This window comes from Panulirus ornatus, chromosome 19 (assembly GCF_036320965.1).
Source record: "Panulirus ornatus isolate Po-2019 chromosome 19, ASM3632096v1, whole genome shotgun sequence".
NCBI lineage: Eukaryota > Metazoa > Arthropoda > Malacostraca > Decapoda > Palinuridae > Panulirus > Panulirus ornatus.
Window position 1 is genome coordinate 687,906 of NC_092242.1, and position 15,280 is coordinate 703,185.

Sequence of the window (15,280 nt, forward strand, 5' to 3'; positions counted from 1 at the left end):
ATACTCTCTCACCCTAACTCTCATTTGCCCTCTTTTTCACCTTTTGCACCTTTCTCTTGACCTGCGTCTTTCTTTCATACATCTCCTAGTCATTTGCACTATTTCCCTGTAAAACTCGTCTGAATGCCTCTCTCTTCTCTTTCACTAATAATCTTACTTCTTCATTCCACCACTCAATACCCTTTCTAATCTGCCCATCTCCCACGCTTCTCATGCCAGAAGCATCTTTTGTGCAAGCCATCATTGCTTCCCTAAATACATCCCATTCCTCCCGCAACTTCCCTTACGTCCTTTGCTCTCACCTTTTCCCATTCTGCACTCAGTCTCTCCTGGTACTTCCTCACACAAGTCTCCTTCCCAAGCTCACTTACTCTCACCACTCTCTTCACCCTAACATTCTCTCTTTTCTGAAAACCTCTACAAATCTTCACCTTCGCCTCCACAAGATAATGATCAGACATCCCTCCAGTTACACCTCTCAGCACATTAACATCCAAAAGTCTCTCTTTCGCATGCCTATCAATTAACACGTAATCCAATAATGCTCTCTGCCCATCTCTCATAGTTACATATGTATACTTATGTATATCTCTTTTTAAACTAGGTATTCCTAATCACCAGTCCTTTTTGAGCATACAAATCTACAAGCTCTTCACCATTTCCATTTACAACACTGAGCACCCCATGTTCACCAACTATTCCCTCAACTGCCACATTACTCACCTTTGAATTCAAATCACCCATCACTATACCCTGGTCTCGTGCATAAATACTACTAACACACTCACTCAGGTGCTCCTAAAACACTTGCCTCTCATGATCTTTCTTCTCATGCCCAGGTGTATAAACACCATAATCACCCCTCTCTCTCCATCCACTTTCACTTTTACCCATATCAATCTAGAGTTTACTTTCTTACAATCTATCAAATACTCCCATCGCTCCTGTTTCAGGAGTAGTGCTACTCCTTCCCTTGCTCTTGTCCTCTCACCAACCCTTGACTTTACTCCCAAAACATTCCCAAACCACTCTTCCTCTTTACCCTTGAGCTTTGTTTCACTCAGAACCAAAACATCCAGGTTCCTTTCCTCAAACATATTACCTATCTCTCCTTTTTTCTCATCTTGGTTACATCCACACACATTTAGACACCCCAGTCTGAGCCTTCGAGGAGGATGAACACTCCCCGCATGACTCCTTCTTCTGTTTCCCTGTTTAGAAAGTTAAAATACAAGGAGGGTAGGGTGTCTAGCCCCCTGCTCCCATCCCCTTTAGTTGCCTTCTACGACACGTGAGGAATGCGTGGTTAGTATTCTTTATCCCCTATCCCCAGGGAAAATAAATATAAATTAATAAAATCTAACATATCATTCACTGAGTGTAAGATGGATCTTCTGAACTTTTGAGCAACTGGGATCCCAAGAATTATATGAGTGATAAACAATAAGTCTATAGAGAGAGGGATGCTATCAGAGAACTGATGTGGGCAATGTGGCTTAGGCATTGTAACATGGGTTGCGTGGTGCATTGAATGTAACATGAATGCACCATGCAGTCTCATGGGGCTCAAAGTATATCATGATAACTTGCAATATAAAAACAAGATGGAAGTGATTCAGGTAACTGTGTTATAAGATATTTGGTACATCAAGATGCTATACAATGACCGATCTGAATTGGTGAGCACTTATGAGGCTTTCATTCCCAGGCAAAGTACTAAAACCAATGACAGTGCTAAAGATGAATGTAAAATGAAGCATCAAGATTATATTAAGTTCATAGTGTTGGTAGTAGCTGGCAGGCAGCCAATAACGATGGAGGTATATTACCAGTACTAACTGCCTGGGTAACAGGAGGGTTAGGGATGGATGTGTTGTGAGTCATCACTTCAGTGGTTGTCAAGTTGCACTCCTCTGCCCCCAGTGGTTGTCAAGTTGCACTCATCTGACCCAGGTAGATGTCTTTTCTTCCTGTCTCACACACATGGACTTCTGGCATTCTGACCACGAACATACAATCTTTATTTTTCGTCACACATAACACTTAACATATAACTCACACAACTCATTTTTTGTAACTAGATTTTCCTGTGGTGAAAACCATGCTAGCTCTGCCTTTTGGCAAAATGGTAGAAGCAACAGATAGAAATAACTGGTATGAACAATTACAGACAAGCATTTGGTAGAAAAATAGGTAGAAGTAGTAGGTAAGGAACATTAAACAGAAGTAAGAAGGAACATTAGGTAGGAGCCTCTGCAAACACTGTGCTAGGGTTTTTCTCCATTCAAACTTACCTCCCAATTGACTTGACCCTCAAACCAAAAGCAGAAAGTATGAAAACTAAATAAAAGTGCAGCTTAGCATAAGCATTATTCATCTTCTTAACCACTAAAGCTTTTCCTGAGAAAGAAATAAGAGCAAAATGAGACAAAATGTAATAGGAAACAAACAAACCAGGCCATCATGTCTACCCTTCATATTATGAACTGAGGAAAAACTGCACCACTCTACTGCATCTATCACTCACTCCAACATCCCCTGGGGACAGGGGAGAAAGAATACTTTCCACGTATTCCCTGCGTGTCGTAGAAGGCGACTAAAAGGGAAGGGAGCGGGGGGGCTGGAAATCCTCCCCTCTCATCTTTTTTTTTATTTTCCAAAAGAGGGAACAGAGAAGGGGGCCAGGTGAGGGTATTCCCCTAAAGGCCCAGTCCTTTGTTCTTAACGCTACCTCGCTAATGCAGGAAATGGCGAATAGTATGAAAGAAAAGAAAGAAACCTTTTGTTATTTTTCATATTTGGGCATCTAGATCTATCCCTTCATAAATAATTTTCTTTACTTTTCAATGTACCAAGTCAACTCAAGTGAACACAACTGGCACAATACAAAAAACATCTTTTTCATGTACCTTTTTTAATGCTGTAACTATAATAAAAAGGGATGACAAGCTCACCAGTGGTAACTGGGAAGGCTATAAGTGCCATGCATCGCTGTATTGATGGCAAGTGTGCAGGATCCTGTCCTGTGAAATGCTTCCTCGCATGCCTGAAAAACAAGTCTGGCAGTCAGTTTAAGTGCAATTCAATGAATGATATGAATGTTTCAAAAAATCTTATATGATACAGCATCAAAATTTCTGTCATTCATGAACACAAGACAGTCAGTTTGTAGGTGTAAATGAAGCTGTTATAAAGAGTAGAACAAAATACTGTTCTGTATGACTTATACTCTTGATAAAAACTTCTTACTGCTTCTAGCAGCTTACCTCCCACATGATATACTCTTAAGACCTTCCAAAAAGCATCTCTATCAACCCTATCATATGCCTTCTCGAAATCCATAAATGCTACATACAAATCCATCTGTTTTTCTATTTCTCACATACATTCTTCAAAACTAACAACTAATACACAAATCCTCTACCTCTTCTGAAACCATATTGCTCCTCCCCAATCTGATGCTCTGTACATGCCTTCACCCTCTCAATCAATACCTTCCCATACAATTTCTGAGGAATACTCAACAAACTTATGCCTCTGTAGCTTGAACACACCTTTATCCCCTTTGCCTTTGTACAATGGCACTATGCATGGATTCTGCCAATCCTCAAGTCACTTCACTATGATCCATATAAACAATGAATATCCTTACCAACCAATAAACAACACAATCACCCCTTTCTAAATAAATTCATTTTCAATACCATCTCATGAATTAAGATACTGTAATCACAATTACTGAAGGGATATACATTGGGCCTATAATAATTTCCTTCTAGTCACACATACAGTATAGAATTCACCTTTGGAGCCAGTCTTTCATATCCACATATGTGTCCTCCTCACTCTCACTAACATTGTACAATTCCAATTCACTTTCCTCTTCAGATAAATCACAATAAGAGATTTTCTCCCTCATCTGATAAAGTCATCCAGCACTCTTATTTTTTGAAGCAGTAAGAATGCTTTTATGGGTAGAAGGTGAGCAGCATGCTCTGAAAGTTGAGTGGACAGGGCCGGTGGGGATGCAATTGGCACCGCGGATGTGCCCTAGAGGGGGCAAGTCTAATAAAAAGGGTGCTACTATCCACCATGATTTGTTGAATGGATGAGAGGAATGGGCCTGATGAGAATGTATGGAAGGTCAAAGTGTTGGAAATGTAATACATATCTGAGGACAATATCTGGTGAGAGAATGGTTCACTGAGTAAGAAATGTCAGTGTACGAGAGAAGTGTGGGTAGAAGAGTATGGTTGAGAAAGCTAAAGGGGGTGTGCTGAAATAGTTTGGACATATGGAGGGAATGAGTGAGGAGTGGTTGAAAAAGAGGATATATGTGTCATAGGTGGACAAGATAAGAAAGAGCTGAAGTGGCTGAAGGAAACCAAGGAAAAGTCTGTATGACATGAATTTGAATAGGGGGCTACAGTTTCGGTGCATTACACATGACACCTAGTGAATGGGTGTGAGCAAATGAGGCCGTTTCTTAATCTGTTCCTGGTTTTACCTAACTAATGCAAGAAACAGTGAAAAAGTTGAAAAAAAAAAAAAAAAAAATATATATATATATATATATATATATATATATATATATATATATATATATATATATATTTTTTTTTTTTTTTTTTTATACTTTGTCGCTGTCTCCCGCGTTTGCGAGGTAGCGCAAGGAAACAGACGGAAGAAATGGCCCAACCCCCCCCATACACATGTACATACACACGTCCACACACACAAATATACATACCTACACAGCTTTCCATGGTTTACCCCGGACGCTTCACATGCCTTGATTCAATCCACTGACAGCACGTCAACCCCTGTATACCACATCGCTCCAATTCACTCTATTCCTTGCCCTCCTTTCACCCTCCTGCATGTTCAGGCCCCGATCACACAAAATCTTTTTCACTCCATCTTTCCACCTCCAATTTGGTCTCCCTCTTCTCCTCGTTCCCTCCACCTCCGACACATATATCCTCTTGGTCAATCTTTCCTCACTCATTCTCTCCATGTGCCCAAACCATTTTAAAACACCCTCTTCTGCTCTCTCAACCACGCTCTTTTTATTTCCACACATCTCTCTTACCCTTACGTTACTTACTCGATCAAACCACCTCACACCACACATTATCCTCAAACATCTCATTTCCAGCACATCCATCCTCCTGCGCACAACTCTATCCATAGCCCACGCCTCGCAACCATACAACATTGTTGGAACTACTATTCCTTCAAACATACCCATTTTTGCTTTCCGGGATAATGTTCTCGACTTCCACACATTTTTCAAGGCTCCCAAAATTTTCGCCCCCTCCCCCACCCTATGATCCACTTCCGCTTCCATGGTTCCATCCGCTGACAGATCCACTCCCAGATATCTAAAACACTTCACTTCCTCCAGTTTTTCACCATACAAACTCACCTCCCAATTGACTTGACCCTCAACCCTACTGTACCTAATAACCTTGCTCTTATTCACATTTACTCTTAACTTTCTTCTTCCACACACTTTACCAAACTCAGTCACCAGCTTCTGCAGTTTCTCACATGAATCCGCCACCAGCGCTGTATCATCAGCGAACAACAACTGACTCACTTCCCAAGCTCTCTCATCCCCAACAGACTTCATACTTGCCCCTCTTTCCAAGACTCTTGCATTTACCTCCCTAACAACCCCATCCATAAACAAATTAAACAACCATGGAGACATCACACACCCCTGCCGCAAACCTACATTCACTGAGAACCAATCACTTTCCTCTCTTCCTACACGTACACATGCCTTACATCCTCGATAAAAACTTTTCACTGCTTCTAACAACTTGCCTCCCACACCATATATTCTTAATACCTTCCACAGAGCATCTCTATCAACTCTATCATATGCCTTCTCCAGATCCATAAATGCTACATACAAATCCATTTGCTTTTCTAAGTATTTCTCACATACATTCTTCAAAGCAAACACCTGATCCACACATCCTCTACCACTTCTGAAACCACACTGCTCTTCCCCAATCTGATGCTCTGTACATGCCTTCACCCTCTCAATCAATACCCTCCCATATAATTTACCAGGAATACTCAACAAACTTATACCTCTGTAATTTGAGCACTCACTCTTATCCCCTTTGCCTTTGTACAATGGCACTATGCACGCATTCCGCCAATCCTCAGGCACCTCACCATGAGTCATACATACATTAAATAACCTTACCAACCAGTCAACAATACAGTCACCCCCTTTTTTAATAAATTCCACAGCAATACCATCCAAACCTGCTGCCTTGCCGGCTTTCATCTTCCGCAAAGCTTTTACTACCTCTTCTCTGTTTACCAAATCATTTTCCCTAACCCTCTCACTTTGCACACCACCTCGACCCAAACACCCTATATCTGCCACTCTGTCATCAGACACATTCAACAAACCTTCAAAATACTCATTCCATCTCCTTCTCACATCACCACTACTTGTTATCACCTCCCCATTTACGCCCTTCACTGAAGTTCCCATTTGCTCCCTTGTCTTACGCACCCTATTTACCTCCTTCCAGAACATCTTTTTATTCTCCCTAAAATTTAATGATAGTCTCTCACCCCAACTCTCATTTGCCCTTTTTTTCACCTCTTGCACCTTTCTCTTGACCTCCTGTCTCTTTCTTTTATACTTCTCCCACTCAATTGCATTTTTTCCCTGCAAAAATCGTCCAAATGCCTCTCTCTTCTCTTTCACTAATACTCTTACTTCTTCATCCCACCACTCACTACCCTTTCTAAACAGCCCACCTCCCACTCTTCTCATGCCACAAGCATCTTTTGCGCAATCCATCACTGATTCCCTAAATACATCCCATTCCTCCCCCACTCCCCTTACTTCCATTGTTCTCACCTTTTTCCATTCTGTACACAGTCTCTCCTGATACTTCTTCACACAGGTCTCCTTCCCAAGCTCACTTACTCTCACCACCTTCTTCACCCCAACATTCACTCTTCTTTTCTGAAAACCCATACTAATCTTCACCTTAGCCTCCACAAGATAATGATCAGACATCCCTCCAGTTGCACCTCTCAGCACATTGACATCCAAAAGTCTCTCTTTCGCACGCCTGTCAATTAACACGTAATCCAATAATGCTCTCTGGCCATCTCTCCTACTTACATAAGTATACTTATGTATATCTCGCTTTTTAAACCAGGTATTCCCAATCATCAGTCCTTTTTCAGCACATAAATCTACAAGCTCTTCACCATTTCCATTTACAACACTGAACACCCCATGCATACCAATTATTCCCTCAACTGCCACATTACTCACCTTTGCATTCAAATCACCCATCACTATAACCCGGTCTCGTGCATCAAAACCGCTAACACACTCATTTAGCTGCTCCCAAAACACTTGCCTCTCATGATCTTTCTTCTCATGCCCAGGTGCATATGCACCAATAATCACCCACCTCTCTCCATCAACTTTCAATTTTACCCATATTAATCGAGAGTTTACTTTCTTACATTCTATCACATACTCCCACAACTCCTGTTTCAGGAGTATTGCTACTCCTTCCCTTGCTCTTGTCCTCTCACTAACCCCTGACTTCACTCCCCAGACATTTCCAAACCACTCTTCCCCTTTACCCTTGAGCTTCGTTTCACTCAGAGCCAAAACATCCAGGTTCCTTTCCTCAAACATACTACCTATCTCTCCTTTTTTCACATCTTGGTTACATCCACACACATTTAGGCACCCCACTCTGAGCCTTCGAGGAGGATGAGCACTCCCCGCGTGACTCCTTCTTCTGTTTCCCATTTTAGAAAGTTAATACAAGGAGGGGAGGATTTCCGGCCCCCCGCTCCCGTCCCCTCTAGTCGCTTTCTACGACACGCGAGGAATACGTGGGAAGTATTCTTTCACCCCTATCCCCAGGGATAATATACATATATATATACACACACACACACACACACACACACACATACATATATATACATATATATATATATATATATATATATATATATATATATATATACATATATATATATATATATATATATATTTTTTTTTTATACTTTGTCGCTGTCTCCCGCGTTTGCGAGGTAGCGCAAGGAAACAGACGAAAGAAATGGCCCAACCCACCCCCATACACATGTATATACATACGTCCACACACGCAAATATACATACCTACACAGCATTCCATGGTTTACCCCAGACGCTTCACATGCCTTGATTCAATCCACTGACAGCACGTCAACCCCGGTATACCAAATCGCTCCAATTCACTCTATTCCTTGCCCTCCTTTCACCCTCCTGCATGTTCAGGCCCTGATCACACAAAATCTTTTTCACTCCATCTTTCCACCTCCAATTTGGTCTCCCTCTTCTCCTTGTTCCCTCCACCTCCGACACATATATCCTCTTGGTCAATCTTTCCTCACTCATCCTCTCCATGTGCCCAAACCACTTCAAAACACCCTCTTCTGCTCTCTCAACCATGCTCTTTTTATTTCCACACATCTCTCTTACCCTAACATTACTCACTCGATCAAACCACCTCACACCACACATTGTCCTCAAACATCTCATTTCCAGCACATCCATCCTCCTGCGCACAACTCTATCCATAGTCCACGCCTCGCAACCATACAACATTGTTGGAACCACTATTCCTTCAAACATACCCATTTTTGCTTTCCGAGATAATGTTCTCGACTTCCATACATTCTTCAAGGCCCCCAGAATTTTCGCCCCCTCCCCCACCCTATGATCCACTTCTGCTTCCATGGTTCCATCCGCTGCCAGATCCACTCCCAGATATCTAAAACACTTCACTTCCTCCAGTTTTTCTCCATTCAAACTCACCTCCCAATTGACTTGACCCTCAACCCTACTGTACCTAATAACCTTGCTCTTATTCACATTTACTCTTAACTTTCTTCTTCCACACACTTTACCAAACTCAGTCACCAGCTTCTGCAGTTTCTCACATGAATCAGCCACCAGCGCTGTATCATCAGCGAACAACAACTGACTCACTTCCCAAGCTCTCTCATCCCTAACAAACTTCATACTTGCCCCTCTTTCCAAAACTCTTGCATTTACCTCCCTAACAACCCCATCCATAAACAAATTAAACAACCATGGAGACATCACACACCCCTGCCGCAAACCTACATTCACTGAGAACCAATCACTTTCCTCTCTTCCTACACGTACACATGCCTTACATCCTCGATAAAAACTTTTCACTGCTTCTAACAACTTTCCTCCCACACCATATATTCTTAATACCTTCCACAGAGCATCTCTATCAACTCTATCATATGCCTTCTCCAGATCCATAAATGCTACATACAAATCCATTTGCTTTTCTAAGTATTTCTCACATACATTCTTCAAAGCAAACAACTGATCCACACATCCTCTACCACTTCTGAAACCACACTGCTCTTCCCCAATCTGATGCTCTGTACATGCCTTCACCCTCTCAATCAATACCCTCCCATATAATTTACCAGGAATACTCAACAAACTTATACCTCTGTAATTTGAGCACTCACTCTTATCCCCTTTGCCTTTGTGCAACGGCACTATGCACGCATTCCGCAAATCCTCAGGCACCTCACCATGAGTCATATATACATTAAATAACCTTACCAACCAGTCAACAATACAGTCAACCCCCTTTTTTAATAAATTCCACTGCAATAACCATCCAAACCTGCTGCCTTGCCGGCTTTCATCTTCCGCAAAGCTTTTACTACATCTTCTCTGTTTACCAAATCATTTTCCCCAACCCTCTCACTTTGCACACCACCTCAACCAAAACACCCTATATCTGCCACTCTATCATCAAACACATTCAAGAAACCTTCAAAATACTCACTCCATCTCCTTCTCACATCACCACTACTTGTTATCACCTCCCCATTTGCGCCCTTCACTGAAGTTCCCATTTGCTCCCTTGTCTTACGCACTTTATTTACCTCCTTCCAGAACATCTTTTTATTCTCCCTAAAATTTAATGATACTCTCTCACCCCAACTCTCATTTGCCCTTTTTTTTCACCTCTTGCACCTTTCTCTTGACCTCCTGTCTCTTTCTTTTATACATCTCCCACTCAATTGCATTTTTTCCCTGCAAAAATTGTCCAAATGCCTCTCTCTTCTCTTTCACTAATACCTTTACTTCTTCATCCCACCACTCACTACCCTTTCTAATGAACCCACCTCCCACTCTTCTCATGCCACAAGCATCTTTTGCGCAATCCATCACTGATTCCCTAAATACATCCCATTCCTCCCCCACTCCCCTTACTTCCATTGTTCTCACCTTTTTCCATTCTGTACTCAGTCTCTCCTGGTACTTCCTCACACAAGTCTCCTTCCCAAGCTCACTTACTCTCACCACCCTCTTCACCCAACATTCACTCTTCTTTTCTGAAAACCCATACAAATCTTCACCTTAGCCTCCACAAGATAATGATCAGACATCCCTCCAGTTGCACCTCTCAGCACATTAACATCCAAAAGTCTCTCTCATGCGCCTGTCAATTAACACGTAATCCAATAACACTCTCTGGCCATCTCTCCTACTTACATAAGTATACTTATATATATCTCGCTTTTTAAACCAGGTATTCCCAATCATCAGTCCTTTTTCAGCACATAAATCTACAAGCTCTTCACCATTTCCATTTACAACACTGAACACCCCATGTATACCAATTATTCCCTCAACTGCCACATTACTCACCTTTGCATTCAAATCACCCATCACTATAACCCGTCTCGTGCATCAAAACCCCTAACACATTCATTGAGCTGCTCCCAAAACACTTGCCTCTCATGATCTTTCTTCTCATGCCCAGGTGCATATGCACCAATAATCACCCATCTCTCTCCATCAACTTTCAGCTTTACCCATATTAATCGAGAATTTACTTTCTTACATTCTATCATATACTCCCACAACTCCTGTTTCAGGAGTATTGCTACTCCTTCCCTTGCTCTTGTCTTCTCAATAACCCCTGAATTTACTCCCAAGACCTTCCCAAACCACTCTTCCCCTTTACCCTTGAGCTTCTTTTCACTCAGAGCCAAAACATCCAGGTTCCTTTCCTCAAACATACTACCTATCTCTCCTTTTTTCACATCTTGGTTACATCCACTCACATTTAGGCACCTCAAATATATATAAATTTTTATGAAGTCTGTGGGGCTGAGAGAGCTTGGGAAGTGAGTCAGTTGTTGTTTGCTGATGATACAGCGCTGGTGGCTGATTCATGTGAGAAACTGCACAAGCTGGTGACTGAGTTTGGTAAAGTGTGTGAAAGAAGAAAGTTAAGAATAAATGTGAATAAGAGCAAGGTTATTAGGTACAGTAGGGTTGAGGGTCAAGTCAATTGGGAGGTAAGTTTGAATGGAGAAAAACTGGAGGAAGTAAAGTGTTTTAGATATCTGGGAGTGGATCTGGCAGCGGATGGAACCATGGAAGCGAAGTGGATCATAGGGAGGGGGAGGGGGCGAAAATCCTGGGAGCCTTGAAGAATGTGGAAGTCGAGAACATTATCTCGAAAGCAAAAATGGGTATGTTTGAAGGAATAGTGGTTCCAACAATGTTGTATGGTTGCGAGGCGTGGGCTATGGATAGAGTTGTGCGCAGGAGGATGGATGTGCTGGAAATGAGATGTTTGAGGACAATGTGTGGTGTGAGGTGGTTTGATCGAGTAAGTAACGTAAGGGTAAGAGAGATGTGTGGAAATAAAAGAGCGTGGTTGAGAGAGCAGAAGAGGTGTTTTGAAATGGTTTGGGCACATGGAGAGAATGAGTGAGGAAAGATTGACCAAGAGGATATATGTGTCGGAGGTGGAGGGAAGGAGGAGAAGTGGGAGACCAAATTGGAGGTGGAAAGATGGAGTGAAAAAGATTTTTGTGATCGGGGTCTGTACATGCAGGAGGGTGAAAGGAAGGCAAGGAATGAGTGAATTGGATCGATGTGGTATACCGGGGTTGACGTGCTGTCAGTGGATTGAATCAGGTATGTGAAGCATCTGGGGTAAACCATGGAAAGCTGTGTAGGTATGTATATATTTGCGTGTGTGGACATATGTAATATACATGTGTATGGGGGTGGGTTGGGCCATTTCTTTCGTCTGTTTCCTTGCGCTAACCTCACAAATGCGGGAGACAGCGACAAAGCAAAAAAAAAAAATATATAAAAGATAAACTATTCGCCATTTCCTGCGTTAGCAAGGTAGCGTTTAAGAACAGAGGACTGGGCCCTCTGAGGGAATATCCTCACCTGGCCGCCTTCTCTGTTCCTTCTTTTGGAAAATTAAAAAAAAAAACAAGGAGGAGGATTTCCAGCCCCCCGCTCCCTCCCCTTTTAGTCACCTTCTATGACACGCAGGGAATATGTGGGAAGTATTCTTTCTCCCCTATCCCCAGGGATAACATATATATATAATATATATATAATATATATATATATATATATATATATATATATATATATATATATTTTTTTTATTTATTTTGCTTTGTTGCTGTCTCCCGCGTTAGCGAGGTAGCGCAAGGAAACAGATGAAAGAATGGCCCAACCCGTCCACATACACATGTATATACATACATGTCCACACACGCAAATATACATACCTATACATCTCAATGTACACATATATATACACACACAGACATATACATATATACACATGTATATAAATTCATACTGTCTGCCTTTATTTGTTCCCATCGCCACCATCGCCACACATGGATAAACAACCCCCTCCCCCCTCATGTGTGCGAGGTAGTGCTAGGAAAACACACCAAAGGCCCCATTCGTTCACACTCAGTCTCTAGCTGTCATGTAATAAAGCACCAAAACCACAGCTCCCTTTCCACATCCAGGCCCCACACTACTTTCCATGGTTTACCCCAGACGCTCATATGCCCTGGTTCAATCCATTGACAGCACGTCGATCCTGGTATACCATATTCTTCCAATTCACTCTATTCCTTGCCCTCCTTACACCCTCCTGCATGTTCAGACCCCAATCACACAAAATCTTTTTCACTCCATCTTTCCACCTCCAATTTGGTCTCCCTCTTCTCCTCGTTCCCTCCACCTCCGACACATATATTCTCTTGGTCAATCTTTCCTCACTCATTCTCTCCATGTGCCCGAACCATTTCAAAACACCCTCTTCTGCTCTCTCAACCACGCTCTTTTTATTTCCACACATCTCTCTTACCCTTACGTTACTTACTCGATCAAACCACCTCACACCACACATTGTCCTCAAACATCTCATTTCCAGCACATCCATCCTCCTGCGCACAACTCTATCCATAGCCCACGCCTCGCAACCATACAACATTGTTGGAACCACTATTCCTTCAAACATACCCATTTTTGCTTTCCGAGATAATGTTCTCGACTTCCACACATTCTTCAAGGCTCCCAGAATTTTCGCCCCCTCCCCCACCCTATGATCCACTTCCGCTTCCATGGTTCCATCCGCTGCCAGATCCACTCCCAGATATCTAAAACACTTCACTTCCTCCAGTTTTTCTCCATTCAAACTCACCTCCCAATTGACTTGACCCTCAACCCTACCGTACCTAATAACCTTGCTCTTATTCACATTTACTCTTAACTTTCTTCTTTCACACACTTTACCAAACTCAGTCACCAGCTTCTGCAGTTTCTCACATGAATCAGCCACCAGCGCTGTATCATCAGCAAACAACAACTGACTCACTTCCCAAGCTCTCTCATCCCCAACAGACTTCATACTTGCCCCTCTTTCCAAAACTCTTGCATTCACCTCCCTAACAACTCCATCCATAAACAAATTAAACAACCATTGAGACATCACACACCCCTGCCGCAAACCTACATTCACTGAGAACCAATCACTTTCCTCTCTTCCTACACGTACACATGCCTTACATCCTCGATAAAAACCTTTCACTGCTTCTAACAACTTGCCTCCCACACCATATATTCTCAATACCTTCCACAGAGCATCTCTATCAACTCTATCATATGCCTTCTCCAGATCCATAAATGCTACATACAAATCCATTTGCTTTTCTAAGTATTTCTTACATACTTTCTTCAAAGCAAACACCTGATCCACACATCCTCTACCACTTCTGAAACCACACTGCTCTTCCCCAATCTGATGCTCTGTACATGCCTTCACCCTCTCAATCAATATCCTCCCATATAATTTACCAGGAATACTCAACAAACTTATACCTCTGTAATTTGGGCACTCACTCTTATCCCCTTTGCCTTTGTACAATGGCACTATGCACGCATTCCGCCAATCCTCAGGCACCTCACCATGAGTCATACATACATTAAATAACCTTACCAACCAGTCAACAATACAGTCACCCCCTTTTTTAATAAATTCCACTGCAATACCATCCAAACCTGCTGCCTTGCCGGCTTTCATCTTCCGCAAAGCTTTTACTACATCTTCTCTGTTTACCAAATCATTTTCCCCAACCCTCTCACTTTGCACACCACCTCAACCAAAACACCCTATATCTGCCACTCTATCATCAAACACATTCAAGAAACCTTCAAAATACTCACTCCATCTCCTTCTCACATCACCACTACTTGTTATCACCTCCCCATTTGCGCCCTTCACTGAAGTTCCCATTTGCTCCCTTGTCTTACGCACTTTATTTACCTCCTTCCAGAACATCTTTTTATTCTCCCTAAAATTTAATGATACTCTCTCACCCCAACTCTCATTTGCCCTTTTTTTCACCTCTTGCACCTTTCTCTTGACCTCCTGTCTCTTTCTTTTATACATCTCCCACTCAATTGCATTTTTTCCCTGCAAAAATTGTCCAAATGCCTCTCTCTTCTCTTTCACTAATACCTTTACTTCTTCATCCCACCACTCACTACCCTTTCTAATGAACCCACCTCCCACTCTTCTCATGCCACAAGCATCTTTTGCGCAATCCATCACTGATTCCCTAAATACATCCCATTCCTCCCCCACTCCCCTTACTTCCATTGTTCTCACCTTTTTCCATTCTGTACTCAGTCTCTCCTGGTACTTCCTCACACAAGTCTCCTTCCCAAGCTCACTTACTCTCACCACCCTCTTCACCCCAACATTCACTCTTCTTTTCTGAAAACCCATACAAATCTTCACCTTAGCCTCCACAAGATAATGATCAGACATCCCTCCAGTTGCACCTCTCAGCACATTAACATCCAAAAGTCTCTCTCATGCGCCTG

At 42.3% G+C, this 15,280-nt stretch overlaps 1 protein-coding gene across 2 annotated transcripts in view; it reads right to left on the minus strand.

The window, feature by feature from the left end:
• Kaz (E3 ubiquitin-protein transferase Katazuke) overlaps positions 1-15,280 on the minus strand; it is a 116,685-nt gene that overhangs the window by 49,013 nt on the left and 52,392 nt on the right. For both annotated transcript variants that reach the window (XM_071673425.1, XM_071673424.1), the window contains exon 6: positions 2,955-3,046. In XM_071673425.1, the coding sequence (XP_071529526.1) occupies positions 2,955-3,046 (92 nt within the window). The remainder of the gene's footprint in view (positions 1-2,954; positions 3,047-15,280) is intronic.